The 27,668-nt window shown below is 48.3% G+C and overlaps 1 protein-coding gene across 1 annotated transcript in view; it reads right to left on the bottom strand.

Annotated features, from left to right (window-relative positions):
• Window positions 1-27,668, bottom strand: part of DNAJC2 (DnaJ heat shock protein family (Hsp40) member C2) — a 321,120-nt gene that overhangs the window by 180,486 nt on the left and 112,966 nt on the right. The window contains exons 6-7 of the mRNA XM_086967334.1: window positions 7,588-7,668; window positions 7,299-7,364 (exon numbers count right to left, since the gene is read on the bottom strand). Of these exons, the coding sequence (XP_086823460.1) occupies window positions 7,299-7,364; window positions 7,588-7,668 (147 nt within the window). The remainder of the gene's footprint in view (window positions 1-7,298; window positions 7,365-7,587; window positions 7,669-27,668) is intronic.

Here is a 27,668-nt window from a genome sequence, read left to right as displayed (position 1 = left end):
GATGACAATTTTTATAACACTTCACTGGGTCAGTGTACCAGACCAGTGGATATTCCACCTGAGGAGGGGCCGTGCCCGCGGTCAGAGGGATTATGATCGATTTGTCCCAGTTGATTGTAAGGCCGGAGAACAGGCCGAAGCGGATATATTCCCGCAGGACAGGGGACAGATATCTTTGTGGTTCACGGATGAAGAGCACCATATCGCCTGCGTACATAGATATGCCACCTGGGCGATGCACGAAATGTAATGCCGATTCCCTATGACGCTGTCGGATCACACATGCCAAGGGCTCTAGCATGAGAGCAAATAGAAGTAGCGATAAAGGGCAGCCCTGACGGGTGCCTCTTTCTATTCGAAATGGCGTAGAGGTGAGTCCCCCCCCATACGAACGCATCCCGTATCCAGCATAACGGCCGCAGCAGGTAATACAGGATCTAAAATATGGAACATGGCAAATATGGTTCTCAAATTGTGGGAGGTGGAGCGTTCCGGTATAAACCCGGATTGATCTGGTAGCACCAGACAGGGCATCAGGGGTTGAAGCTTGACAGCCAGTATTTTAGCCAAGATTTTCGCATCCAGATTGATTAATGATAATGGACGATATGACTCACATTGGGCTGGTGGCTTATCTTTTTTTAAGGAGTGTGATGACCAGGGCCTGGTGAAGGGAAGAAGGCAGTATGCCCAACTCGTGGGCCTTCGCATACATCTCTAATATATAGGGCGTCAAAAGGTCAGCGTACTCTTCTCGGCTGTGAGGCCATACGGCCCGGGGCTTTGTTATTTGGGAGGGAGAGTATCGCTGCTTTGATGTCAGTGTTGTCAATGAGTTCGCGAAGACACTCGAGACGCCCGTTCGATAACCAGGCACAGGCGATATCAGGCAGATACTCATTCAAAGCATCATCATCCATGCACCCGCGTGATGTATACATATCTGCATAGCAATCTTTGAATTGGTCTACTATGTTTTGAGATGTAAAATGTTCCACTCCATTACCGTCCACTATCTTGGTAATGTGGTGATGTTCGGCCCGAAATTTCAATCTGGTAGGTAACGGCCTGTCCGGGCAACCACCCTCTCCATACACTGCAGCGACTTGTCTGCGCAATATATAATGTGTTTCAGTGTCCGCTTGTTTGTTGTATTCCAGTAGCAGCTCATGTATGCGGGCAAGAATAAATGCGGATGGCTTGATCGCGTATTGTTGATCCAGCTCCCCCAACGCTGCCTCCGACTTGGAGAGCTGTCCCCTTATGTTGCGTCGTATGCCTGCTGTGGTACTGATGCAGACCAATCTCACAGTAACCTTGAAGGCTTCCGATAAGGTGGCCGCACTATCAACTGTGCCCTTATTTAGCTCAAAGTATTGCGTTATCTATCGCCTTCCTAACAGTGTCCTCATACATCAGGACTAGCAAAGCTTCAGCACGAAAGCGCCAGGTGAAGGAGCGGTGCATGTATGAAGGGATATGGAGGTCCAGACGCACTGGGTTGTGATCAGAAGAAGTGCGTGGTAGGGGTGAGATGTCCTTGACCCACTCATTTGCACCTTCACTTAGCACCCAGTAATCGAGGCAGGACCAGCTTATATGCGCTGGAGTGGCATATGTACCCCCCTCGCTCCAGCATTCCGCAAGCGCCATGCATCCACCAAACCCAATTCCACCATGGCGTCCCGTATACACTGAGCAACTCAAACAGTTTGCGCTCCTAGTGGATTCGATTTGTCTAGACTAGGGTCCAGATGTGTGTTTAAATCTCTGCCCCACAAGATGGCTGCATCCTGCAAAGTGTGCAGCACGCTGAGCAGTTGTAGAAACAGTTGTGGCTCATCTACGACCGGACCATATGCATTAACAATCGTGACCATTGATATTCCCAGCTTACCATGGCCCAGCGCCCTTCATCATCAGTATGGGTTGTGATTGGTGTAAACGGTATGCCTCTTTTAAGTAAGATTAGAACCCCCCCCCCCTGGTGTAAGAGAAATACGACAAGGCTACCTTGTATTCTGCCCATGTAAGTGCAAGTTTAGCCTCAGTTGACTTAGTCAGATGCGTCTCCTGTAGGAGATCCAGCTGGACACAGTGTCTGTCTAAGTAGGCGAACACTTGGCAAATCTTTTTGGGAGTTTTTAACCCGCGGATATTCCAAGTTAGGCAGGTATATTTATCGCCCTTAAACAAGTGTGAGACGTCCAAGCGCAACCAGGATGTAAAGCAAGGTGTAAACAGGTGCAGTAGTAAGTTGACATGTCGAGCAGTGTGTAACAACAATCCCATTAAACAAACTTCCATGTGAAACATAAGGTCCCCCCCCCTCCCACTTTAGCAGTCCCAATGCGCCAAAGCCATAACCCAGATTCCAGACCTTCCTCAACATGGAGAAGTAACTACAAAAAACAGCATGGGGTACACCCATTGGGCGACAAGGCGGCCCGTCCAGCTCCCAGATGAGGTAGGGAGGTGGCCGCCTAACGTACTCTCGGGCTCCTGCAAGTAAACATCCATCCTAATAATGAGATTGATATCAGCAGCAGCTAAAACACACTAACTGTGGTTGGCAAGCAGAACGGCAGCATTTAACTAAGTCTTGCTCAACTAAGCAGGCAGTTCTCACCTGTAAAAGAAAACGATTATGCCCTGACCCACAATGCCAAGAAAACTAATATATATAAATGGGTACCATATCAGCAGATATACTATAGTGGAGAATCGCAATAACTGCTTGCAACTTGTGAGAAACATAATAATGCATGACTGTGTCGCAGTTGGCCGACAATGTTACATCTGTGTCTCCAGCAGTGACGGGGTTCTCACGGCAGCCAGCAGAGCAAGTTCGAGGTTGTGGAGCAAGCGTATCAATCATTATTATCCGATGTGTCATGCGGGAACTGTTTTTTTGCGGCGGAGGGATTTGGCAAACTCCATGGCAAATTTAGGGCTGGTAAAGATCTTAGCCTTGTCACCTGTTGCAATTCGAAGATGGGCCGGATATAGCATGGCATATGGAATATTTACGTTTTGCAGGAGTTTTTTCAGTCTGAAATTCCTTCCTTGCAGATTGAACATTGGTGGAAAAATCAGGGAAAAAAGATAAGTGTTTCCTTGGTAAGTGATAATGCCTTTCTGCCGTGTAAGGCAGAGGACTGCATCTCGATCTCTCAAATTTAGTAAACGTGCAAGGATTGGCCTAGGTGGGGCGCCCGGGTAGGGCGAGTCACCAGGGATCGATGAGCTAGTTCAACAATGAGCAGCTCGGAAAGAGTTTCGGCACCACAAATGTTGCGGAGCACATTTTTCATATTTATGGTCCTCGTTTTTGGCCTGAATGATTGCCAGAACTTTCTCGATGTCGGTGGTCTTGGCGGTGACCTGTTGCAGTCCATCTTCAGCATTAGAAATGCGTTGCTCCGCTTCTCCAATTCTAACCACCTGCTTGTCCAATTTAGCTGAGATGTGATCCTTGCGGCCATTGAGGGCCTCATTTTTCCCATCAATGGACTGTAAACTGGCTTGGATGGCGGTCGGAGCCCTTTCCAAAGCGGTCGGAGGTGTAGGAGCTGAGTCCAGTTCCGAGTCGGAGGCGGCAGTCTGCGAATTTCCCCGACTTGCGTAATTCAAAATTACGGCACGGTTGATTTTTATCCGTTTTGCCCATGGTGGCCAGGACAGGAAAGAGCCTGTACCGCCCACAGGCCGGCACCACCGGATTTCAGTCCCCGCCGCTGTCCAGCAGTGTCTCCACTTTGCGGTGCAGCGATCCCTCACCAGCAGCACCCCAAGAGCCGGAGCCGTGCACAGTACGGGCCACAGGTCGGGGAGGCAGGTGAGTCCAGTTACCTGACCAGTGCACAGGCCTGCGCCCAAAGCGGAGTCAAGCTCTGCGCGCGCCCTATCCTCTGCGGAGCAGACGGGCGTCCGTTTCACATAGGCCCACATTCGGGGGGGGACGTCAGCGGGCCCTCACCAGGGATAGTAGCACCAGCTACTGGGTACAATGCGGTTATTGGCGAGGGCTCTGAATCAGTAGAGGACATCCGCTGCGCCCCGATCACAACGGTCAGGCCTCAGTCAGCCGGCATGTTGTCTCCTGGCCCGTGTGACAGAGGCCGCTCACAGGATCAGCAGGGGTTCCAGAAGAGATCGGATTGCCCTCACCCTATGAAACGTGGCTCGATGTCACTCAAAGGAGTAGGATAAATGAAGGATGTTGTTGGCGGCCATCATGCTGGGCGCCAAGCCACGCCCCCCCCTGACAGGGACCTTTATGGAAGGCATATTAGTGGAAATTAGATTTGGGCTCAACTTTCTGAACTGGGTGATGCCAGGTTATCAGACCCAAAGTGTGGGTAAGCTTAAGAGATGCGTTCAAATTGGGTGCAAAAACAGAGAGAGGAACCAGACAGGGGTCAACACACGCCTCTCCACACCCCCTTTTCTTTGCCCTCATATTAGAGCCACTGGTAACAAGAATTCAGGCAAAAGGGGCTCAATAAGTGTATCCTGTTAGGGGGATAGAAGTCTGCACTACTGGTGTATGCATACAACATACTGCTCTCTCTCACAGACCCTATTTGTAGACTTTGAAGAGCGTAGGTCATACAACTATGTGTCTGGGTTTAAGAGCAACCTCAACAAATCAGATGGACTTAATTAACTATATGAGGCACTCAACTCATCGCAAACTGTTTTAATAAATCTATCATATAGCTGGGAATCGATTTAGCAGCATCCTCTTTCATACTAACAAGATCTGGCGATGACTGCAAAAATCTGTGATGTCGGAGATAATGAAATGAAAGAATAAGATACTCTTGTGGGGGAATTATCACTGCTCCTGAAAATTATAGTATTACCCAAGATACCATATGACTTCCTGGCACTCCCTGTACAAATTAATATATTAAGGGAATATCTCCTAATAGTGGTCTGAATTCTTATGGCAGAGGAAAGAACTGAGATCAGGCAGTCCAATCCAGAGGTGGGGGTTTAGGCGTCTTAGGCCCGATTTAATATTAGCAGACTACACCCCTCAGTTATATCCTTACTGGGCGCATGAATGCCAGAGCATTATAGATCACACATTGGGTGGAAAGCAGCTCTGGGAGGTTCCCTGGGGCCCCACGAGCACACAGATACCCACTAAAAAAAGTGATTCTATGGGTATGGGACCGCAATTACACAAATATCAACTAACCATGTACCATTCTCTCCACGGTAGGCAACAAAGGCGTCACACCGGACAGGATAGACAGACCTTCAGCCCTTGATGAGAAGGAGGCTACCGGACAGTAAGAGACATATTTAATGTAATCAGCTTTTGTTAATAACCACAGGTAGAGAAGGAGGGCTACAGAGATAGTAATCCCCATGAAAAGCTCCTCTGATACTACTATGATCATGCTGAATGCTGCATTTATTGACTTCTGAACAATCCCATCACAAAAGATGAACTCCCATTCCAGAGGATGCAAGAGAGGTAAATTAGAACAAAAATTAGAACAAATTTGCAAGCAATGCAGTGGGAAGAGAAGCCCTCCTAAAATTCTATCACTGGGAAGAGAAGCGCTCTTAAAATTCTATATCATTGGCACTACACACCAGCAAGACTTGGCGGCAAAGGTCACCCACTCTGTGCTAGAGGGCATAAGGAGGCAGGACATGGAGACCTTCCAACGGTCCTGCCCCAGATTAACTTCATTTTGTCGAGAAGTGTTGAAGGGAAGTGAGGAGGCCCCAGAGTTAATAATAGCGGAATACCCAGAAGTTGTACCACTGCAAAGACTTCCTAAACAATCTGCCCTGACACTTCTGGCAGCAAAACAGTCCTTGCTTGCATTGTGGGGCTCCCTGATTCTCCCTTCAGGAGACATAAAGCTTCATAAAATGCTATGGGACTTGGGAATAGAAGAAATGTTTAATACTGCATGCCGAAGCGAGAACAATTTTATTAAACATTGGATCCCTCACATGGGCTCTCTCAGCAAATAATTCAAAGATCTACATTTTCCCAAATGTCGGTCTGTCCTAAATATTCAAGACAAATCTATTCACTACAAAGCAAAGTGGGTACAATGTCCCCTATCAATAGTGAGGAAAGTCCTTCTAGATTCTGAGATAAGTAATGGTTATAAAAAAGAGGAGATTATCCAATAGGCCAAAGGGGTGTTTCGGAGGTTGGGAGAAGAACTGGGTTTGTGGGAACGAGGTAAGTTGACAGCAGCAGTTGGGAAGGTGGAGGTTTCTTTTCTAATTGTTTCTTGTTTTGGATTGATAGAATAAAAATGTATTAAACTAGAATAAAAATCTGGTGCTAACACTTTAAGCTAGGTCACATGCTAACAAGTTCTCCATTCCCTCAACAGGGAACTTCCAAACTGACAAAGACACATGGAGGCAGCACCAAAATCAAAGTAAATTCCAGAGGCAATGAGTCATGTAAAAAATATATATTTTTCTTTATTGATTTTTTTCTTTTTGAAGGTGCACAAGACAGCCAACGCGTGTTGCTCCCCAAACTTGGGAGCTTCGTCAGGGCAGGAAAGCAAAAGAAGAAATAACTAAATTCTCCACTTGTAAGTCAAATGAACGTCACGGGGGCCGAGGTAAATAACAATCAAAATGCAATGATATGCACGTTCCTATGGATGTCACATGTATTTTATATTCATATTGACTATTATAAAGGATGTCACGGAGAAAAGCAGTCCTTGATAAGCTGCAAAGTTTAATGAGTCTCACGATATGACGACAGATGAACCGGCCCCCGCAAAAAACACCAATTTACATATATTTTTTACAGGACTCATTGCCTCTGGAATTTACTTTGGTTTTGGTGCTGCCTCCATGTGTCTTTGAACTTTTCTCTGGAAATCCAGTGGGACCCAACCACAGCAGGTCTCGGAGGTTGTACAGCACAAGAGACTTAAGACTATATGGGAACTTGAAGTCTGAGGTGCTTTCTTGGTTGGTCCGCTGTGGAAAATGGTTTCTCAACTTCCAAACTGACAACTGCAGTTGTGTCTGGTTTCTCAGATAATATAGTACATTTCTGCTTCTATTGGCTCAACTTTCGACTTAAGTCATACTTTTAAGGACAGCTGACATTTATTAGGCTGGAGGAGCTAAAGGGCAAAATGTACAGCACTATACAGCATGGGCAGCATTTATTGACATCCCCCTTAACAGGGGTTACACAAGATTAGCAGATTCACATCCTTAATAGAATTGGTCTGCAGTGGCCTAAATACAGGTGATATGGTTAGCAAAATAATCAACTTACGCACCACTCTGCCTTTTCTTTCTCCTCTTCATCCAGGTAAGAGAACTCTCTCCAGGAATCAAAGTTATACCTAAAATTCAGGGATGATAGATTTAAAATTATAAGATTTTGGTCCGTTTAAACATTACACTTGGGCAAAATATTCAGCTACGTTTTAGCCAATGCAGTTCGTCCAGATGCAGAACATTTAAATGATAGAGAACTTGGGTAATATGTGCATAGCTTTCATAGCTTTTAATGTTGAATATATTTTCTTTCTAAGTTTGATAGCAAACAAGGAAAAATAGACTTACCAAAATGAATAAAAAGCATCTACATCCTCAAAGGAGGCGCTCATATCTCCCAGTTTGGGAACGTGTTTTTGTTTCGACCATCTGTAAAGGAAAGGAGTTTACAATTCAAATATTGAAGGCTTTCAAACAAAGAATAAATGTAGATCTCTGGAAAATAAAAGTGCGCACCCTTAAGATTTAAAAAAACAAAATCCGATATATCAATATGAATGTCTGAGTAATTTCTGTGTCTGTCTAAAGAATGCATTTTTAGAAATTCCAAAATCATGCACATTAACAGCACAGAAGCATTTCATAGTTTTAAATCATAGAATAGTGTTGCATTCTCTTCCTTTCCTTTCCCTTCCCAGCTAAGCATTAGCAAATTCAAAGTTTTCAATTTCTGAGACTCTTTAGGATAGTTTAGGATAGAGTCGCTAAACTTGAAGCTATGACAGTTTACTTGATAAGCACACCTCTATTGTAACTCCTGCATGGCTTACAATGAAGTAAGACTTCATGACCTAGATACACTCCCATTCATGTACCTCACAGCCAGCTAGAACACCTACTTAAACAGAACAAGCGTTTCAAACACCATCGACCTTCTGCTCTACATACCAGACACCCTCGCCTCCCAAGCCTTTTCAACAAAAAAGGGCTGTAGTTCTGTATTTTTGTAGACAGCTTGGTGATTAGGAGCAGATTGTGTGTACTCGTGGGAAACCCTCTGTAAGATTTGAGTTTTTAGCACACAGAGGCGAGAGAAATGCCTTTAAAGCGACCAGCTCAGAGGGAGAGTATTCTGCAAAGCCCCAAATAGCAGAATCAATTACCTCGGAAACCAGAGCATAACATACATTAAAGAGGAGTTTTATTCTATTGCTATGTTTGAGGTAGGAAATTCCACTTTGTCTGTATAACAATTGTTGCCATAGCCTGACTGTGCTAGGCAAATTAGAGAGAATCTGTTTCGTATGTTCCTTTAAGGGAAAAAAAAAAACGTTATCATGGTTTGTCACACTGTAATCTGCTACGGCAACTTTGGGCATAAGTTAGTGGATCCCTCATTGGTTGAAATCTTAAAATGTCGGTTTTTGACAAATAGATCAATGTTGATGCAAGCCGGGAAACGTATGGTGCCGTATTATGTATTACAGCATCTATTCCTGTTGTTGTCACCAAGTTGAATAGGCAGAGTATTCTGCACTGAATAGGATGAAACAAATTTAAGTAAAAATACAAATTTCAAATAACGTGTCACAGGTCCAATACTGTGATCGCTGGAGTTCATAAACCATAAATATAAGCTGCATGAAAGGGAAAAACAAGTGCCTTCCCTTCATAGTCGTTGTATAGCATGAGGATTCTTGATGTAATTTAAACATAATTTTGTCTCTTTTTAGTCTATGGGGACTTTCCTCTAACATCAGAATTTGGTCCAAATCTCTCCGGCTATTCCCATTATGCAACAACTGCAGACTCATTGTTCCACCTCCAGGGATGGCTTCTATTTACCACAGTCATACACCAGCATTATTTCTACCTTGTCCATAACGCAACCTGTGACTCACACCATCTTCGAACTATCTTCCAAAGCAAACTGCTGCCTGGTGTTCACCCCAAAACTCATTGTTCAGCAGAGACATCATAATTACACAATTCTGCTGCTGGCACAGGATGGCAGAGGGACTAGAGCAATAATACATATAAAAATAAACAGACAGGGAAAAAATTGGAATGGGAGTACATGAGCCAAGGATTAACAAAGGGGGAGAGGGGAAAGAGTTACAGAAATTATATTCCCACACACAAGGAAACAAAGAGACAGGTTAGACAAAATAACTACCAAAACAATACAAAAGATAATTATGCACAATTTCAAAAAGATAAAAACAAACATGTGTAGGCCTTTGGGGTTCAGGAAACTAAATACTTCTTGTGATGGGTATAGCTGTTGTCATTGAATTAACGAAGCCAAATACTATTACAAGCTCACTGAATCCCAAAGTATCTTATTTTTAGATGTGGCTTGACAAAGCAGATGATGCCAGGACTAATGTGACCAAAAGAGAAAAAGCTTTCAGCAGTGGTACTTAGAGAGGGTTTTGGTTGCCTTGAGTACAGCATTTGATTGAGAAGATGTGTGCTGCTACTGAAAGATTGCTTGCATTACACTTTTTGCCTTGTGGGAAAGCTAATGCTCAAACCAAGACTGAGCACATTATGGTGGTAAAACGATCAGGGCTATATGCCTGATCTATTTTCATGACAACATTACGATAAAGGCAAAAGTCTTGAGGAAAAAGGTAGACTGTGTATCAACCAGAAAGATAGTTACCGAAGGTTACTAACTTATCTTCTGTTGGATACTTCTACCTGTCAATTCCTCTCCATTTAAATAGGCACCACAGCAGCTCCCTTTCCTAGGTGGTACGGCAAGGAATGGTCAGGAAGGAAATCCTGCAGCATGGAACAAACAATAAGGTCATTTCCTCTCACTTTTGATTCCAAGCAACAGTGCTTTGTAAAAGTGTGTAGGAAAGCACATGTTGCCAAAACACAAATCTCTGCCATAGGAAACCCCCTGGCTAGGGCAGAAGATGAAGCCTTAGCTCTGACAGAATGAGCACAGATTCCCTATGGAGGGAAAAAACAAAGAGCTTCTTGCAAGACCTGATCTCCTTTGTCCGGTCAATGCAAATACTACCTGCCCTGTGAGCGTCCAGCGTATGTAGTCTCTCCTCCTCTGTGGAGAGATGGGGTGGAGTGTAAAAGGTGTTTAGGGTAACACACTCCCTCATATGGAATGGTGGTAATGATCTTGGGCAGGAATGCCACTTCAATACTGAACACCACTTTGTCTGTGGAAAATCCAGTGAAGGGTGGCCAGACAGGACGCCTACATTTTGCTAAAGTGACATGCTGAAGTGATGTCTACAAAAAACAGGTTTCAAAAGCAGACTTGGATCTCACTGGGGCATCACAAAGGGCATAGGACAACACATATGTAAGTCACTTTGCATAACGCAAAACAATCGGGGACTTAAACAATGTAGGCTGATCAAGAAGGCAGACCAATGTTGAAAAGAGCTGAAATGTAGCCTTAAACTATGCCACAAAAGAGCCTTGCTGGACTAGAGGAAGGGGAAAACATTAATGCATCAGAGATACGTGCTTTTAAGAAGTCTGTATTCCTTTCTTCTGTCTTTCACTCCAGCTTCCCCATGGAGTGGATCTCCTCTTACAGTTGGAGGGATTGGTTCTGAACTCCAACCTTCGGAGTGTCCACCTTAATTCCTTGAGATGGAGCAGGAACAGACAGCTGCTAGAGGTAAAAAACGTTATTGTCTACCAGAGCTGCTGCTGCTTTAGTTTAACAACTCCAAGGTGGCTTGGGACAAACCCACTTCTTCCCCAGCCATGAATCGACTGATTGCCCACGACTACATGCCTACATCAGGGGATCCTGGCTTTCTGTCTGCCCATCCTTTTACCAGAAAGTTTGGTAGCACAGGCCTTATATTGCACCAAACTTTATCGATATGCTCCCTCGGACCATGAGTTAAAATTGTTTTAAGGAAGTAGGGAACACAGTTTTCTTCGCTGCCAGCTTAGCCCTAGCAACACTACTTGTCTCCCTGTTAGATACACCCATTATTTGTGAGAGATGGCAGAAATGGTGCTACTGATCTTGCCAGGCCACTTATAGGATCACTTTAATGAGGTGGGCAGGGACATTAAGGATGCTTTCAGGCAAATCGTTAGAGCAGGCTTCGACATAGTAGACCTCGGAGATCTACCAGATTCTACAGTGAATTACAGGAAAGTGTAATATACATGCCTTTTGATGGCTCTCACCTGTTTGGAGATAAAGCAGACCCAGCCTTGGAGAGATTGAAGGTAGGAAGGCAACAGGCTTACAGTCCACAACATTTCAGGGCTTCTCAAAAGGATTTACTTTTTGCTAGTAGCAGCTCATCCAGTATATATAGACTCTTCTTCTGCTTAATGGAGGAGTTTTCTTGTGGCCCGGCGGACACTTTAATTGGGGGCTAGAATGTAAAGGGGACCCGAGGAAGCACCAGGGAACAACAAACCGGGGCTTGTCAATATTGGGAACTCCGTGCCTTGCCAAGCACAGCACAAGTCTCCCCACGCAGCACTTACCCAGGAATGGTGAACTCTGGGAGCTGTAGTTTCCATCAGGCTGCAACTGGTGTGTGAGCACATGATCTAGGGTGGAGCATGCCCCCACCAATGGGAGGGATGCAGGATACTTCTAAAGGCGTGGTTGGGACAACAGTCTGGAAGCAGTGGAGATATATATTTATCTTGCACCACATGGAAAGTGGCTTTCGCTTCCCATTGAAGGACTACATGCGGCCAGTTGTAGGATGAGTAACCTTTCTGTAGGCCTGGAATGTCACTACATTGGACCAGTGATCCTGCAGATCACAGAAAGTGAGGGAGGTATGTCTAACATTGTCTGGTCAAGATGTAGAGAGATGCAAGCAAACTATCCATTGATCATGCTCATCCTAATGGCGTTCTCTTTCTTTCCTCTCACTGCGAGTTACTCCAGGGTGTCAGTTAGGTGTAGATGGGCAGCAGTCACAGGACTTCTGTATTTGCAAACAATGAAACACCGCGCAGCTGTGCAGTGGATAGCTAGTTTTAGGCTCTGGGCTAAATAAGGCAGGCTCTCTACATAAAAGGATGGAGAAAAAGGAGGAGGGAGCAGCCTGCCTGGCATTCCAGCACACAATTAGCCCAGATGCATTGTGGTAAATGTAGTGCATGATAACACTCACTTCAGTTTAAAGTCTTTAGTATTCAACAACTAATTGTGTGCTGGTATGCGAGGCAGTGTGTTACCTCCTCCTTGTCAGGTTCTCTACATGACAGGCAGTAACCTGCTCGTGTGTTCAGTAGCAACATAATCCTTTCCTCAGCCAAGACTATGTTCCCTACTCTTTCAGAGATCATAGTCCACTTCGGCTACTTCTAATAGAGATTTCTAACTGCAGATTCCTCACCTTTGTAATACTCCCCCATGCATCAGACTGGATCAGGAAAATCTTCAGCAATACCCCTGTGTGCCGGCAGGTGGCACTAGTGGCTCCACGCTAATGCCGTTCTGTGCCATTTATGACATGCATGGGCCTATATAGGTGCCATCGATCTGCACTTACATTGGTATGAAATGCGTTACTTACCTGTAACTGCAGTTATCCAGTATTGGTATCTTTCATAGATTCACATGCCGTCGTCGGGGTGGGAGTCCCCGGTACATAAAAAGAGTAATATCATAAAGACATATACATAGTAATAGGCCAGAGGCCTCTCATTAGTAACCTATCCATGTCCTTTTGTAAAAAGGACCAAACTTTGGCCAAGAGCCAATCAGATATCACCACCCTCTAGAACCTTCCTAGAAGGAGCCCTAGTCCCTCAGATTTTCATAAGCACAGTGCTAAGTAGTATCTACTGAGAGAACTAAGGTGAGCCCTTCCAGGGGAGGCGGGTGGGTTTTATGTGAATCTATGAAAGATACCAATACTGGATAACTGCAGTTACAGGTAAGTAACACATTTCTTATCCAGTATTATAGGTATTTTGCATAGATTCACATGCCTGAATCAGAGTAGCAAGCAATAACCAGCACATTACGTATAGAACAACATGTAAAATCACTTGATAATAGAATATCAATCGTGAAATACAGCAAGTAATAAGATATTCTAAACATAGAGAAATGTGCAAGAAGGTAATAGGATGGAGGGATGAAAGGAAGAAGGCTCACCTCTAGTGAAATCGATGGTGGAGTACCGCTTGACCTACCACTGCACCCTTCATCAGTTCTGAATCCAAGCAGTAGTGCTTGGTGAACGTATGAGGTGTCTTCCATGTCGCCGCTCTGCATATGTCGATGATGGGTACTCCAGCGAAGAGCGCCATAGAGGTGGAGACAGCTCTAGTGGAGTGGGCCCGGACTTTAGAATGCAGAGGATGTCCTGCCTGCGGGTGGCAGAAAGTAATGGCTGCCGATATCCACCTTGAGATGGACTGCTTTGTTACTGGAAGACCTTTCCTGGGCAGGCCCAAAGGCAATTGGATTTCCGAAATTGTTCTGTTCTATGGATGTAGAACTTCAGACATCTCTTTAGGTCTAAGGAATGGAGAGACCTTTCTACTGCGGTGCTTGGATTCGGGAAGAAGGACCACAGAACTATAGGTTCATTCAGATGAAAGTTGGATGGAACCTTTGGTATGAATGTAGGATTAGTTCTTAAGATAACTCTGTCCTGTTTGAACTGTAAGAAAGGGGCCTTGAATGGAGAAGGCTTGGAGCTCACTCACTCTCCTTGCTGATGTGAGCGCTAGTAAGAGAGCTACTTTCCATGACAGATATTTGATGTCAGCTTTGTGTATTGGCTCAAAGGGATGTTTCATTAACTGAGCCAGTACGATGTTGAGCTGCCAGGTAGGTGGCAAAGCCCTCACTGGAGGAAAAAAGTCCTGAACAATCCTTTCAGAAACTGCTTGATCAGTCTACTGGACCAGAGAGAAGCACCAGACGAAGAACGTCTATACCGAGATATTGCCGCCAGGTGAACTTTTATTGAGGCATGGGCCAACCCCGAGTTAGCCAACTGAAGCAGATGAGGTAGAATCTGTGCCGGCGAAGACTCAAATGGGTGTATCCTGTTTGTCTTACACCATATACAGAATCTTTTCCACTTCAGGAAATACGTCTTGTTGGTACTGTCGGCCCGGGCCCGGGCCAAAACTACCCTGCATTCTTGAGGAATGTCTACGTTCTGGAACTCTCTGTACTCAGGAGCCAAGCCGATAATTTGAGAGATTTTGGATCCGGATGTTGGACTTGCCCGTGGTTCATTGTCAGGAGAGTCGGAATTGGCCTGAATGGAATTGGCGGTTCCAGCGACCAGAGGTGAAGTTCCGTAAACCAGTGTTGGCGTGGCCACGCAGGGGCTATCAGGATTAGGGTGCAATGCTCCGCCTTCATTTTCCTGAGAACCCTGGGAATCAGGGGAAATGGAGGAAATGCGTAAGCAAAGACGTTGTACCATGCGATGGAAAATGCATTCCAGAGAGACCCCTTCTGGGGATGCCAGCTTGCATAGTATTGGCATTTTGCGTTGAGTTGTGTAGCAAATAGATCCAGGTGAGGCTTGCCCCAACGGGAGAATACGGTGTTGAGAAGATGTTGATCCAACCCCCACTCGTGGCAGATGGAGCGTTGCCTGCTTAGAGAGTCCACCAGGGTATTGTCTGCACCTGGGACATACTCTGCCCGTAAAGAAATGTTGTTTTCAAGTAGCCACTTCCAAATACGTTGAGATTTTAGCGATAGCGTCAGAGATGGAGTTCCCCCTTCTTTGTTCAGATAGTGCATTGTGGTGGTGTTGTCCGTTCTCACAAGCACTGGCGAATCCTTGATTCGGGGCAGGAATGCTTCCAGTGCAAGGTAGGCTGCCCTCAGTTCGAGAATGTTGATGTGCAGCTGTTTCTCTGTCCGAGACCATAGCCCGTTGATCTGGAGTTCCTGCAAAACGCACCCCATCCCTCCAATGAAGCATCTGTGGTGATCACATGTGGTGAGATTGGTAGTAGAAATGGAAGGCCCTGGTCCAGATTTTGAGGTTGAAGCCACCAGTCTAGGGCCTGCACCATGGATGGAGTGATCTGGATTAGATCGTCGAAGGATCATGTACACTGGATCCACTGAGTGGATAGTGCCTCCTGCAGCGGCCGCTAGTTTGAACTGACGTTCCTGTGAAGGAAAAGCTTTTTCCTGATCCGTATCCAGGACTGTCCCCAAGAAAGTGAGGCGTTGGGAAGGCTGAAGTACAGACTTTTCTTGGTTGAGAGTGAGTCCCAGGTTTTCGAAGAGTTGTAGACAGGCGTCTGAGGACCTGCTCACGCCTGCAAAAGTAGGCGCCTTGACGTGCCAGTCGTCCAAGTATGGGAAGACTTGGTGATGGTGTTGGCTAAGATATGCTGCCACCGGAGACAGGCATTTTGTAAAAATGCGAGGAGCCGATTTCAGTCCGAAAGGCAGCACCCGGAATTGGTAGTGTCTGCCCGCCACCGCAAATCTGAGGAATTGTCTGTGGTTCTTGTGGATCGGTATGTGGAAATAGGCGTCTTGTAGGTCTAAGGACACCATGAAGTCTTTTGAATCGAGGACACCATACGGAACAACTGTTTCTTGAGGTATTCGTTGAGGTCTCGTAAGTCCAATATAGGTCTCCATTTTTTCTCCTTTTTCCGTATTAGGAAGCATCGGGAATAGAATCCTTTGCCTTTCTGATCCCGAGGTACTTTTTCTATAGCTCTTGTGGAGCATTATAGAGAGATCCTTTTGTAGGAGATGTAGATTCTTGTGGTTCATTGGACGTGGAGGATTTGAAGGAGGAGTTTCCACAAACTCCAATGAATGACCAAACTGGACTAGCTGAAGGACCCAGCGATCAGTTGTAATTTGCTGCCAATTGTGGAGGAAAGATGAGATTTTTCCTCCAACTGCGTAAGGTGGAGAAGAAATGGAGGCCTGCGGTAGAAAGAAGTCATTGCCTTCTGGCTGTGTCTTTCTTACCTCCTCGTCCACGAAAGGAAGATTTGTTGTATGATGACTGATTTTGTTGCTGCTGCCTTTGTTGGTACTGGGGTTTGTACTGCTGGTTTGAGCTGTACAATGATTTGTACCCCTGATAGCTACCTCTTGAAGGTTGTCCCCTTCCTCTGGAGCCCCGAAAGGAAGTGTTTCTGAACTGGAGAGAACCTAGGGCTTTCGCGGCATCAGTATCCCTTTTGATACCTTGCAGCATCTCGTCTATATCTTTTCCAAACAGTAGCTGGCCATCAAACGGCATGTCCAATATTTTGGCCTGCACTTTCGGTCGGAAAGATGTGGCCTTAAGCCATCCTTGGCGCCTTAGGACCGCAGCCCCTGCCAATTGTCTGAATCCTGTGGAGGCGTTATCCATCGCCACGTCGATAATCTCCGAGGCTGAACGTTCACCCTCAAGGAGAATCTTTTTTGCTTCCTCTTTTTGGTCTTCTGGGATAGTACCCAAATATGGAGCAATATCCGCCCATATTTGGCAGTGGCTGGACTCTACTTGGTGACGTCAATGGTGGTGTCAAAGTACGCGTAGTCATCCTGAAGTGTATACGAGTACTTCAATTAAGGTGATCCTGTCGTCGGCGAGCCAGTCGACGGTATGGTCGTCGACGGGGGAACTTTGACAGTTATAGCAGGTGTCGACGTTGGCGTCCTCGTCGACTATGGAACTGTCGACGGCAGCGTCGTCGACGGTATTTTGTTCGTCGACGGTAGCGTCGACGCTGGAGACGTCGTCGATGGTCCCGTCGACGGCTTCGCTCTCGTTGACGCTGGTGTCGACGTCGATGTTTTCGTCGACGATGGAACTGTCGACGGAGGCTTCACTGTCGTAGACGAGGATTTCGTCGACGATGAAGGTGGTTTCATCGACGTCAATGGGGCTTTAGTCGTCGACGATGATGATTTTTGTTTCGGCGATGAGGAAGCGCTCGTCGACGGGGGCTTCGTCGTTGATTTTTGAATTATTATTACAGATGGAATGGACCTACCAGTCGACGACCAGGCTGAAGTAGTCGTCGACGTTGAGGAGAACGACGATGCCATCGATGTGGAGATTGTTGTCGTCGACGTTGTTCCAGCCACCACTGAAGATGTCATGAGAGGCTTTTTGAAGGTAGTACCCTGAAGAGAAACCTTCTCAGCCATGGCCTTTGAACGAACCTCTGAAGACTTGGGCGTCTTCTTTTGAGGTGGCTCTAAAAATGGTCCTGGGGATGACGTTCTAGGCCTTTGGGAGAGGAATGAGTACTTTTGATGGAACACTAACTCTCCCCTGAAAAGACAATCCGGTCCTTGTCCTTAAGTCTCGGGAGCCAGAGCAGCAGGCGTCCCTCTCGGTCCTTCAGAGTTTTGGTTGAAAAAGTGCGGCAGACCTTGCAATCGTTTGCAGAGTGGTCAGGGTAGAGACAGTAAAGACAGTCCTCATGTCTGTCATCAACATGACGCCTCATTTTTCCACAAGAGGCACAGGGTCTGAATAGCCCTTTTTTTTTTTAGGAGTGTCAGCCGTGTTCAACTGAAGAACTCCTCACAGAGCACAATTTCTGAGAGAAAAATATTGAAAAAGGTAAAGAATACCAGAAAAACTGAGCAGAGCTCAGAGGAGACTCCCTTAGCACGACGTGCGGTAGAAAATCTGAGGGACTAGGGCTCCTTCCAGGAAGGTTCTAGAGGGTGGTGATATCTGATTGGCTCTTGGCCAAAGTTTGGTCCTTTTTTTGTTCAAATCTGTTTTTATTGTGAACACAGCGATAAGCCTACAACCCCGTGCTGGGGCCGGCCGCGCATAAAAGAACTTGTAGGTGAGTGCCACCCAGGGGGGGATGGAGCATTAACACAGCGCCCTGCCTACAACCCCTCAGAGGGGGCCGGCTGCGTGGCTTAGGGGTAGTGATGGCAAGAGTTGGCCACACGCGGGTGCTGCACCGTTGTGCGGGGGAGGCGCGCATGGAATTGATAACTGCAGTGTCACGTTTTCTAAAGGCCCAACGGGGCTCAAACTGCCCCTTAGGGGGGCGGAAGCCAGAGTGGCAAGTAGGAAGGAAGGAAAAGTTGGAGGAAGGTTAAGCAGAGGCGAGAAGAAGAGGGGCCAGGGGGAGAGATATCAGCTGCCGGGAGGGGGGCAAAACGCAGGTGGGTGTGCGGGGTGGCGGGGCGCAACAGTGCCTGCACTGGGGGGAGTAGTTAAGGACATAGTCTGCTTGGGTCGGCAGGGATAAGGGCGTCCTCAAATAGATGCAGTGCACGAAGCCTAGGGGGCATGTGGCGCGCATAGCTGATGGAGCACAGGTGGCGCACAAGGGGTTCCCACACGTTTGGTCCTTTTTACAAAAGGACATGGATATGTTACTAATTAGAGGCCTCTGGCCTATTACTATGTATATGTCTATATGACATTACTCTTTTTATGTACCAGGGACTACTACCCCGACGACGGGGAATAATTCAGGGATGTGAATCTATGAAAGATACCTATAATACTGGATAACTTTCCACACCAACAGATTCAGATCCAGAGCTGCCACTCGTCTCTGAGGCATTTCTGCAACATAAGTCTGAGAAAAACAGTGTGTTTGTAGGACATATGTCAACTCCCAAATCTAAGGGTTTAAACCTGGTGAGGAATGTTGCAAACAAATGTCTGTGACTGATCCACATGTGGTTTGCCTGGGGTGGACTAGGATTCCATCGCCTGCAGGGTCTGTGCCTCAATGCACCCCAGTGCTATTTGAGACCGGGAAGCAAAATTCTTTGCGGTGAACCACTGCAAGCCCCTGTGCCGGGATCAGTCGAGGTCTAAAGAGAAGTCCAGGTCATGAGTGCTCTTGCTCCACATCAGGCTTTCAAAGTCATTCTACTTTAGAGTGGATCCCGACCCTTGTTCAAAGGCTACCGGAATTTCTCGGGCCGGCTTCCAAGAAGTCATGCTGTGGCATTTTGTAATGTTAGCAGCTACCTCGGACGTGCCTGTGGGACCCAAGAGGTATCTCAACTGGGACTTCTCTGGTGGATCCTGACCACCTCCTTTGCTATGGTATGAAAAGGGTGGGTGAGGTTATTGACCTTCAACTTCCTGCTCCAAAAGTTGAAAGGAATAGGCTACTTACCAGTATGCATCTGTTCTTGGCATGTAGGGCTGCTGACATTCATATCTGTGCATAGATTGCCACCTAGTGTTGGGTCCGGATGATTGCACATTGTTGTCCTGGAAGAGTCTTCGAAGTATCAAGAGATAGGTGGCTCCTCCTCTGGACTACAGTGCGCATGGGCATCCTCTCCATCCTCAGATTGTTTTTCGCCATTGTGGCAGAGATGGAGTGTGATACAGTAAGAAATGTCCATGCAAGAGAGTAAGAGTAAGAATGAATGCTACAGCTGCAACAGGCACCGGGGAGGAGGGTGGGCGATATGAATGTCAGCAGCCCTACATGCCAAGAACAGATGCATACTGGTAAGTAGCATATTCCGTTCGAGGCATGTGGGCTGCTGAATTCATATCTGTGCATAGAATGTATAGCATTCTCTCCCTTAGCGGTGGTTGCCTGTGCCAGCTGCAGCAGTCTGAAAAAGAGTTTTGAGAACAGCCTGTCCTACCGCTGCTTGCTGCTTTGAGTGTACATCTACGCAGTAGTGTTTGGTAAATGTATGTATGGTTGTCCATGTGGCTGCTGTACATATTTCCTCTAGAGGAATGTTCCCTAGGAAAGCCATAGATGCTCCCATTTTGCGTGTGGAATGCGCTCTTGGGGGCACTGTTAAAGTACGTTTAGCTTTAATGTAACATATTTGGATGCACTTAACTATCCATCTAGCTAAGCCATTTTTTGAAATAGGGTTACCTTTGTGCTGTGGTGAAAAGGCAACGAACAACTGCTTTGCCTTCCTGAAATCTTTCGTCCTGTCTATGTAATATAGCAGAGCTCTTTTAACATCCAGTGTGTACAGGGCTCTTTCAGGTACTGACTGGATTTGGGAAGAACACTGGCAGTTCTATTGTTTGACTTATGTGGAATTGTGATACCACTTTGGGCATGAATTTAGGGTTTGTCCGAAGCACGACACTATTAGCGTGAATTTGAATGAATGGCTCTTGAATAGTTTGGGCTTGCAGCTCACTAACTCTTCTAAGCGAAGCAATGGCTACGAGAAAAGCCACCTTCCATGTTAAAAATTGTATCTCACAGGAGTGCAATGGCTCAAAAGGTGGTCCCATTAGTCTGGTTAAAACGACGTTTAGGTTCCAGACAGGGGAAGGTGGGTGTCTTGGTGGAATCACTCGTTTGAGGCCCTCTATGAACGCCTTAATTGCAGGCACTCTGAACAGCGAAAGGTGCTGTCTGTTCTGAAGGTAAGCAGCTATGGCTGCTAGGTGTATCCGTATGGACGTATAGGCTAGATTGCAGCGGTGTAGGTGCAAAAGATAGCATATGATATTTTGAATGGACGCATCCAGTGGGTTTATGTCGTTGTTGTTACAATAAATGACAAAACATTTCCACTTTGACGCATAGCAAACTCTTGTTGTAGGCTTTCTTGCCTCCTTGATAATGTTCATGCAGTCAGGAGGTAAGTTGAGGTAGCCGAACTCTAAGACCTCAGGAGCCAGATTGCAAGGTTCAGCTGCTGCGGATCTGGGTGCTGAATGTCTCCATGGCTCTGCGTTAAGAGGCTGGGTGTTAGACGTAGCCTTTGATGGGGCACCACGGAAAGTTCTAGGAACGTGGTGTACCACGGTTGCCTCGCCCATGTTGGAGCAACTAGGATTAGCGTCATGGAATGCTGGCGCAGCCACCAGCGGTATCAACGGTGCTGGTGGAAAAGCGTATGCAAATTTGCCTGACCAGTTCATCCATATCGCATTCCCCTGAGACTGCAGATGTGGGAACCTTGCGGCGAAGGACCGGCATTTTGCGTTTTCTTTTGTGGCGAACAGGTCTATTTCTGGCTGTCCCCACCGTTGATGGTATGGTTGAAGCACTGAGGGATGAATCTCCCACTCGTGCACTTGCTGGCTGTGTCTGCTGAGCAGATCCGCTATCTGATTGTCCTTGCCTGGGAGGTGTTCCGCCAGGAGAAAAATGATTCTCTGGATGGCCCACTTCCACACTTTTTGTGCCAGATGCGACAGCTGTGGAGAGTGTGTTCCTCCCAGTTTCTGTAGGTAGTACATCGCAGTCATGTTGTCCGTCTGGATCAACACGGTCTAGTTGCAGAGATGTACTTTGAAAGCTTTCATTGCCATGAAAATTGCCATCAGCTCTAGCAGGTTGATGTGCAGATTTTTTCTGCTGCGTGGTCCATAGGCCCTGTACTGTGTGGTGGAGAACATGGGCTGCCCACCCTATCAGGGATGCGTCCGTTAGCACAATTTGTGGTACAGGCTCCTGGAACAGTCGTCCCTTGCAAAGGTTTTGTGGTTTCCACCAATGCAGAGAGTTGTATGCACGACTGGTCACCAACACTAGGTCGTTTAATTGTCCCTGAGCCTGGTTCCACTGCCGTGCTAGGCACTCTCGCAGCGGACACATGTGAAGTCTTGCATGAGGGACTATGAAGATGCACAAGGCCATCATGCCAATCAGTTGCATAAAACCTCGGGCTGGGAGTGAGTGTTGCTGCCTGAACTTCTGGATGAGCGTTTGGATGCTGTTTATTCTGGCAGGATATGGTTGTGCTTTTGCTGCCAGAGTGTCTATTGTTGCTCCCAGATACTGCTGGACGTGGGCAGGCTGGAGATGGGATTTGTTGTAGTTCAGCGAGAAACCTAGATCATGCAGGAGGTGAATAGTGCGCGACATGTGGCTGGCACACTGCTGGGCTGACTGTGCTTGTATTAGCCATTCGTCCAGATATGGATAGACATGTATATGCTGTCTTCTGAGATGTGCAGCTACTGTTGCCAGGCACTTTGTGAACACCCGTGGGGCTGTTGTTACCCAAAAGGGAGGACCTTGAATTGGTAGTGCTGGTTTAGAATTGTGAACCTGAGATATTTCCTGGTGCCGGGTGTATAGGTATATGGAAATATGCGTCTGAGGTCCAATGTTGCGAGGATGTCTCCTTGACGCAACAGTGGCAACACCTGCTGTAGAGTTATCATGTGAAAATGCTCTGATAAGATGTCTTGGTTTAGGGGCATGAGGTCTAAAATTGGTCTGAGAGACCCGTCCTTTTTGGGGATTAGAAAGTACAGAGAGTACACCCCTGTACCTTGATGTTCTAAGGGTTCTAGGTCTATGGCCCCTTTTTGTAGCATGCTGATGACTTCCTGCTGCAATAAGTGTAGGTGTTCTGCGGACATAGGACGTTGTCTTGGAGGTATGTTGGGCGGTGTGGACATTAACTCTAGGCAATAGCCAAGCTGTATAATTTGCCTCGCCCACCTGTCTGTAGTTATGGTTTCCCAGACTGGTAGGAACTGCTGTTGTCTTCCCCCGACCGGTGTTACATGGTCTGGGGGCAGTGACAAGAAGTCACTGTTTGGTGTTGGTGGAGGATCCGGAGCTGTTATTTCCTCGTCCTCTACCCTTGGTGCTATTGCCACGGTATCCACCTCTACTGTTCTTGTTGTAGGTGTTTTGCGTGTTGCCTTTATTGTAAGAGGTTTGCTGTGTTGAGGCTCCTCTAACAGCTCCTCTGTTGCCGGAGCGACCAAAGGAACCGCCTCTATATTGCTGTGACTGCAGGGCACCCATAGACTTGGCTGTCTCAGTGATCTTTTTCATTTTGTCCAGTATGGTGTCCACATCAGGACCAAATAAATAGTCAGGGTTAACAGGTTGATTAAGTAAAGTGGTTTAAACTTTATTTTTAAACCCGGAGATGCGTAGCCACGCATGTCGTCTGAGCATTACGCTGGTGTTGATAGCCCTGGCTGCTGTGTCTGCTGCATCTAAGGCACATTTTATGGATGCATTAGATGCACAAGTTACTACTTGTGTAACGATATATCTGAAAGAGACATTAGTTAGTGATAGATTACTTACCTTAGAATATCCCCAGGCATCAGACTGGACCCGGAAACTTCTGCGTAGCAGTACCCTTGCGCGTCGCTAGGCGTCTTCTGCGGCTACGCGTCAGTCGTCGGTGTCGTGGGTGCCGTGATGACGTCGGAGTACTAAGACGCCGCCTCCGTGTTTTCCACGCCAGAAACGCAGAGCTATGCCAAAAACCAACACTGGTGCCATGAAACTAGGGCCCTGAAAGGGGATGACCTTAACCCTAGATATCGGTTCGCAGAACGGGGAGGATGGGTGGGTCGGTAAGGAATCTATCACTAACTAATGTCTCTTACAGATATATCGTTACACAAGTAGTAACTTGTGCATCTGAAAGAGACACGTTAGTGATAGATTCCTTACCTTAGAATAGATACCCCAGCAATATCAACCCCGTGGTGGTGGGTCTGCGAACCAATAATCACACCAGAAAGTCCTGGAGGACAGAACGGCCAAAGAAGCCATCCCTCCAGACTTGACTGTCCAGGCAATAATGTCGTACAAACGTGTGCAGTGAGGCCCATGTAGCCACCTGGGAAATGTCCTGCAAGGGAACACCTCGGCCCAAGGCAGTTGTAGTCGCTGTGGCTCGAGTAGAATGAGCCCTCAGCCCCACAGGGGGTTCCTTCTTAGCCAAGGAGTAACACGCCTGGTTACCAAGATGATCCACCGCGAGATGGTCTGCTTGTGCACTGCTTTCCCTTTCTTAGCGCCCACGTAACCAACAAAGAGTTGGTCATCCACCCGGAACTGGCGTGTGCGATCCAAATAAAATGAGAGCGCACGTTTTGGGTCCAGACGGTAGAGCCTCTTCCTCTCTCGAGGGATGCGGAGGCGGAAAGAAGGTGGGCAAGGTGGTAGATTGCCCAATGTGGAAGGCCGTGACTACCTTGGGCAGAAAGGAGGGCCTTGTCCGTAACACAACCTTGTCCGGATGGACTGAAAGGAAGGGAGGTTTACAAGATAGAGCCTGGAGATCACTCAGTCTCTTGGCAGAGGTGATGGCTACCAGGAAGGCAGTCTTGAAAGTAAGAAGGCGAAGAGGACAGCTGTTGAGTGGCTCGAAGGGAGCGCACATCAGAAATGTAAGAACCAAGTTCAAGTCCCACTGAGGCATCACAAAGGGCACAGGAGGGTACATATGCGTGATGCTTTTCAGGAATCGATTAACGATAGTGGACTTGAACAAAGAAGGTTGATCAGGCAGCCTCAAAAAGGCTGAAAGAGCAGAAAGGTAGCCCTTGATAGTGCCCAGAGCAGAGCCCTGCTGGGCAAGAGATAGAAGAAAGAGAAGAACTTCAGAAAGAGCCTTTGCTGTGCACCATGCCACAAATCTGTTCCACCTACAGGCGTATACCGACTTTGTGGAGGGACGCCTGGCTGCCAGAATGATGTTACAAACTTCAGGAGGCAAGTCAAATGGCCTCAACTGCCGCCGCTCAAACTCCAAGCATGGAGGTGGAGACTGGACAGGTTCGGGTGGAGGACCGTCCCCTGCTGCTGCGACAGAAGGTCCTCCTGAAGAGGCAGACGAACCGGGGGATCGACTGACATACTGAGTAGCTCGGGATACCAGTACCTTCGTGCCCAGTCCGGAGCCACAAGGATGACTTGTGCCCGGTCGCGCTTGATCTTCTTCATCACTCTGGCAAGAAGTGGTATAGGCGGAAAGGCGTACAACAGACCGCAACTCCACTCGCGACGAAAAGCGTCTCCGAGCGAGTGCCGCCTTGGAAATTCCAACGCGCAGAACTGATGACATTGCGCGTTCTCTTCGGTGGCGAATAGATCTAACTAAGGCTCTCCCCATTGCTGAAAGAGTCCTTGCGCCACGTCCGAGTTCAGACGCCATTCGTGATCCATCTGGCACCGGCGGCTGAGTTCGTCCGCCCTGCCGTTCAGAGAACCTGCCAGGTGTTGAACCACCAGAGTCACGCCCTGATGTTCCAGCCATTGCCAGAGGCGCAGAGCCTCCTGGCAGAGGGTCCACGACCCCACCCCGCCCTGTTTGTTGCAGTACCACATGGCGGTGGTGTTGTCCATGAACACCTGCACTACGCTCCCCCGAACAGAGGGGAGGAATGCCTTCAGTGCCAGATGAATCGCCCGTAGCTCCAAAAGGTTGATATGGAGCCGGGACTCCGCCGGAGACCAGAGGCCTCTGATCTCCGCCTCTCCCATGTGGCCTCCCCAGCCCTGGAGGGACGCGTCCGTCACAACTACGTGCTCCGGTTGGGGAAAGTAGAGGGATCTGCTGCTGACTCAATCGCGGTCAGTGAGCCACCACTGCAACTGTCTCGCAGTGCCCTCCGAGATCAGGACATGGTCGGACAGGTTGCCCTGATGCTGAGCCCACTGAAACTTCAGGTCCCACTGCAGAGCCCGCATCCACCACCGGGCATGATGCACCAGAAAGATGCAGGAAGCCATCAGCCCCAGCGTCAACCTGACCGAAACCCGGGATAAAGGCTGGAAGATTGGAATCAGAGCCTGTATATCCCGAACCCCCTGCTCGGGTGGGTAAAGAGGTTCTGAGAGGGGCACAGGTGTGACTTCGGCACATTGATGGAGAACCCCAGCTGGTGCAAGAGGTCTGCCGTCGTCTGGAGGAGGCCGACGACTGTCTGGGGCGAGCCCGCCTTCAACAACCAGTTGTCGAGGTAGAGGGAAGACTGAAACCCCTAACCTGCGCAGATGAGCTGCGACCACCGCCATCACTTTCGTGAACACCCGTGGGGCGCTGGTAAGGCCAAAGGGGAGCACGGTAAACTGAAAGTGCTCGTGGCCTACCGTGAACCGCAGATAACGCTGGTGGGCCGGCAGGACGGGGATATGAAAATAAGCGTCCTGCAAGTCCAACGCTACCATCCAGTCTCCTGGGTCCAGGGCAGCTAAGACCTGAGCCAGAGTCAGCATTTTGAACTTCTCCTTCCGGAGGAAGCCGTTGACGTTCCTTAGGTCCAAGATAGGGCGCAGGCCCACTTTGCCCTTCTTGGGTACCAGAAAGTAGTGGGAGTAGCAACCACGTCCTACTTCTGGCCCAGGAACGCGCTCGATGGCCCCCTTGGCCAAGAAGGCCAAAACTTCCTCCTGCAGGAGCCGCAAATGATCCCCCCAATACGCGGTGGGATTGCGGTGGCATGGCTTGAGGGGTCGTCTCGACGGGGAGGGAGTAGCCCCCCCGGACGATCTGCAGCACCCACCTGTCCGAAGTGACAGTGCGCCAGTGAGTGGTGATGGCGAACCCTGCCCTCCACCGGCGTCACATGGGCCGAGAAGCACGGACTAGGAGGGTTTAGAGGCGGATGCTGCGGGGGAAGGTGTGGACTGGCCTCGCCGTTGTCCCCGACCGCCTCCACGGCGATTTCCACGGCCGCCACCGCGCTGGATGTTAGTTTGCGGCGTGTGGCTGGCAGCACGTGTGGGGGCGCCCCTTCCTTGGCCACGAAAGGAGCGAAAGGCACCCATTTGCTGGCGCGGGCCGAGAGGCCTAAGGACTTGGCCGTAGCCCTGGAGTCCTTAAAGCGCTCAAGCGCATGGTCTGCCTTGTCGCCAAAAAGGCGACGGCCATCTAACGGCATGTCCATTAGAGTGTTCTGGACATCTGCCGAAACGTTGGCGGACCTCAGCCAGGCGTGGCGTCTGACCGCCACCGTTGTAGCCATCGCTCTGCCTAGCGAGTCGGTGGTATCCAGCCCACACCGTATAGAATATTTGGCTGCGTCTCGGCCCTCCAAAAGGGCTTGGCCGAGTTTGGCCCGTACCTCCAACGGGCACTCTGGCAGCACTTCCGCCACCGTCTCCCACAGAGAGTGGGTGTAGCGGCCCAAGAGGCAGGCGGTGTTGGAAGACCGCAGTCCCAAACGAAGGGAGGAGAATATTTTCTTTCCATAATTCTCATACCTCTTGGATTCCCTGTCCGGCGGGGCCGACGGAAATGCGGTCTGGGAATTTGAGGCCTGGATGATCAGACTCTCGGGGTGGGGTGGGCGGACAGGAAACATGGGTCGCCCGGGGCCGGGCGGTGGCGTCTGGCCACGTTCCTATCTACGGGCGAACCCGTAGAAGGCCTGGACCAAGTGCCCAAAAGAACGTCCGTCAAGGCCTCATTAAAGGGCAGAAGAGGCTTGGCCGAGCTTCACTGCGGTTTAAGGACCTCAGTGAGGAGGTTAGTCCTCATGGCCGCGACTGGGAGCTCAAGGCCCAGGGCCTTGGCAGCCCTCATCAACACCACACTATATGTTGCTCCCTCCTCCAAAGCCACGGTAGGAGGGGAGACAAGACCAGTGTCTGGAGAGGTGTCCAGGCCACTGGCTTCCCCAAGGTCTCCTGCCCAGTCCTCATAAGACTGACACTCCTTTGTCAGAGGGTCCTCAGACCCCTCCCAATCCTCCTCACCGGGACCTCACGTGGAGCGGGCCGACTGCCTGAGTTCGAGTCGCCTGCGG

This window comes from Lissotriton vulgaris, chromosome 1_1 (assembly GCF_964263255.1).
Source record: "Lissotriton vulgaris chromosome 1_1, aLisVul1.2, whole genome shotgun sequence".
NCBI classification, from domain to species: Eukaryota; Metazoa; Chordata; class Amphibia; order Caudata; family Salamandridae; genus Lissotriton; species Lissotriton vulgaris.
The sequence above is the reverse complement of the archived record's forward strand: the minus strand, read 5'-3'. Positions and strand labels throughout refer to the sequence as shown.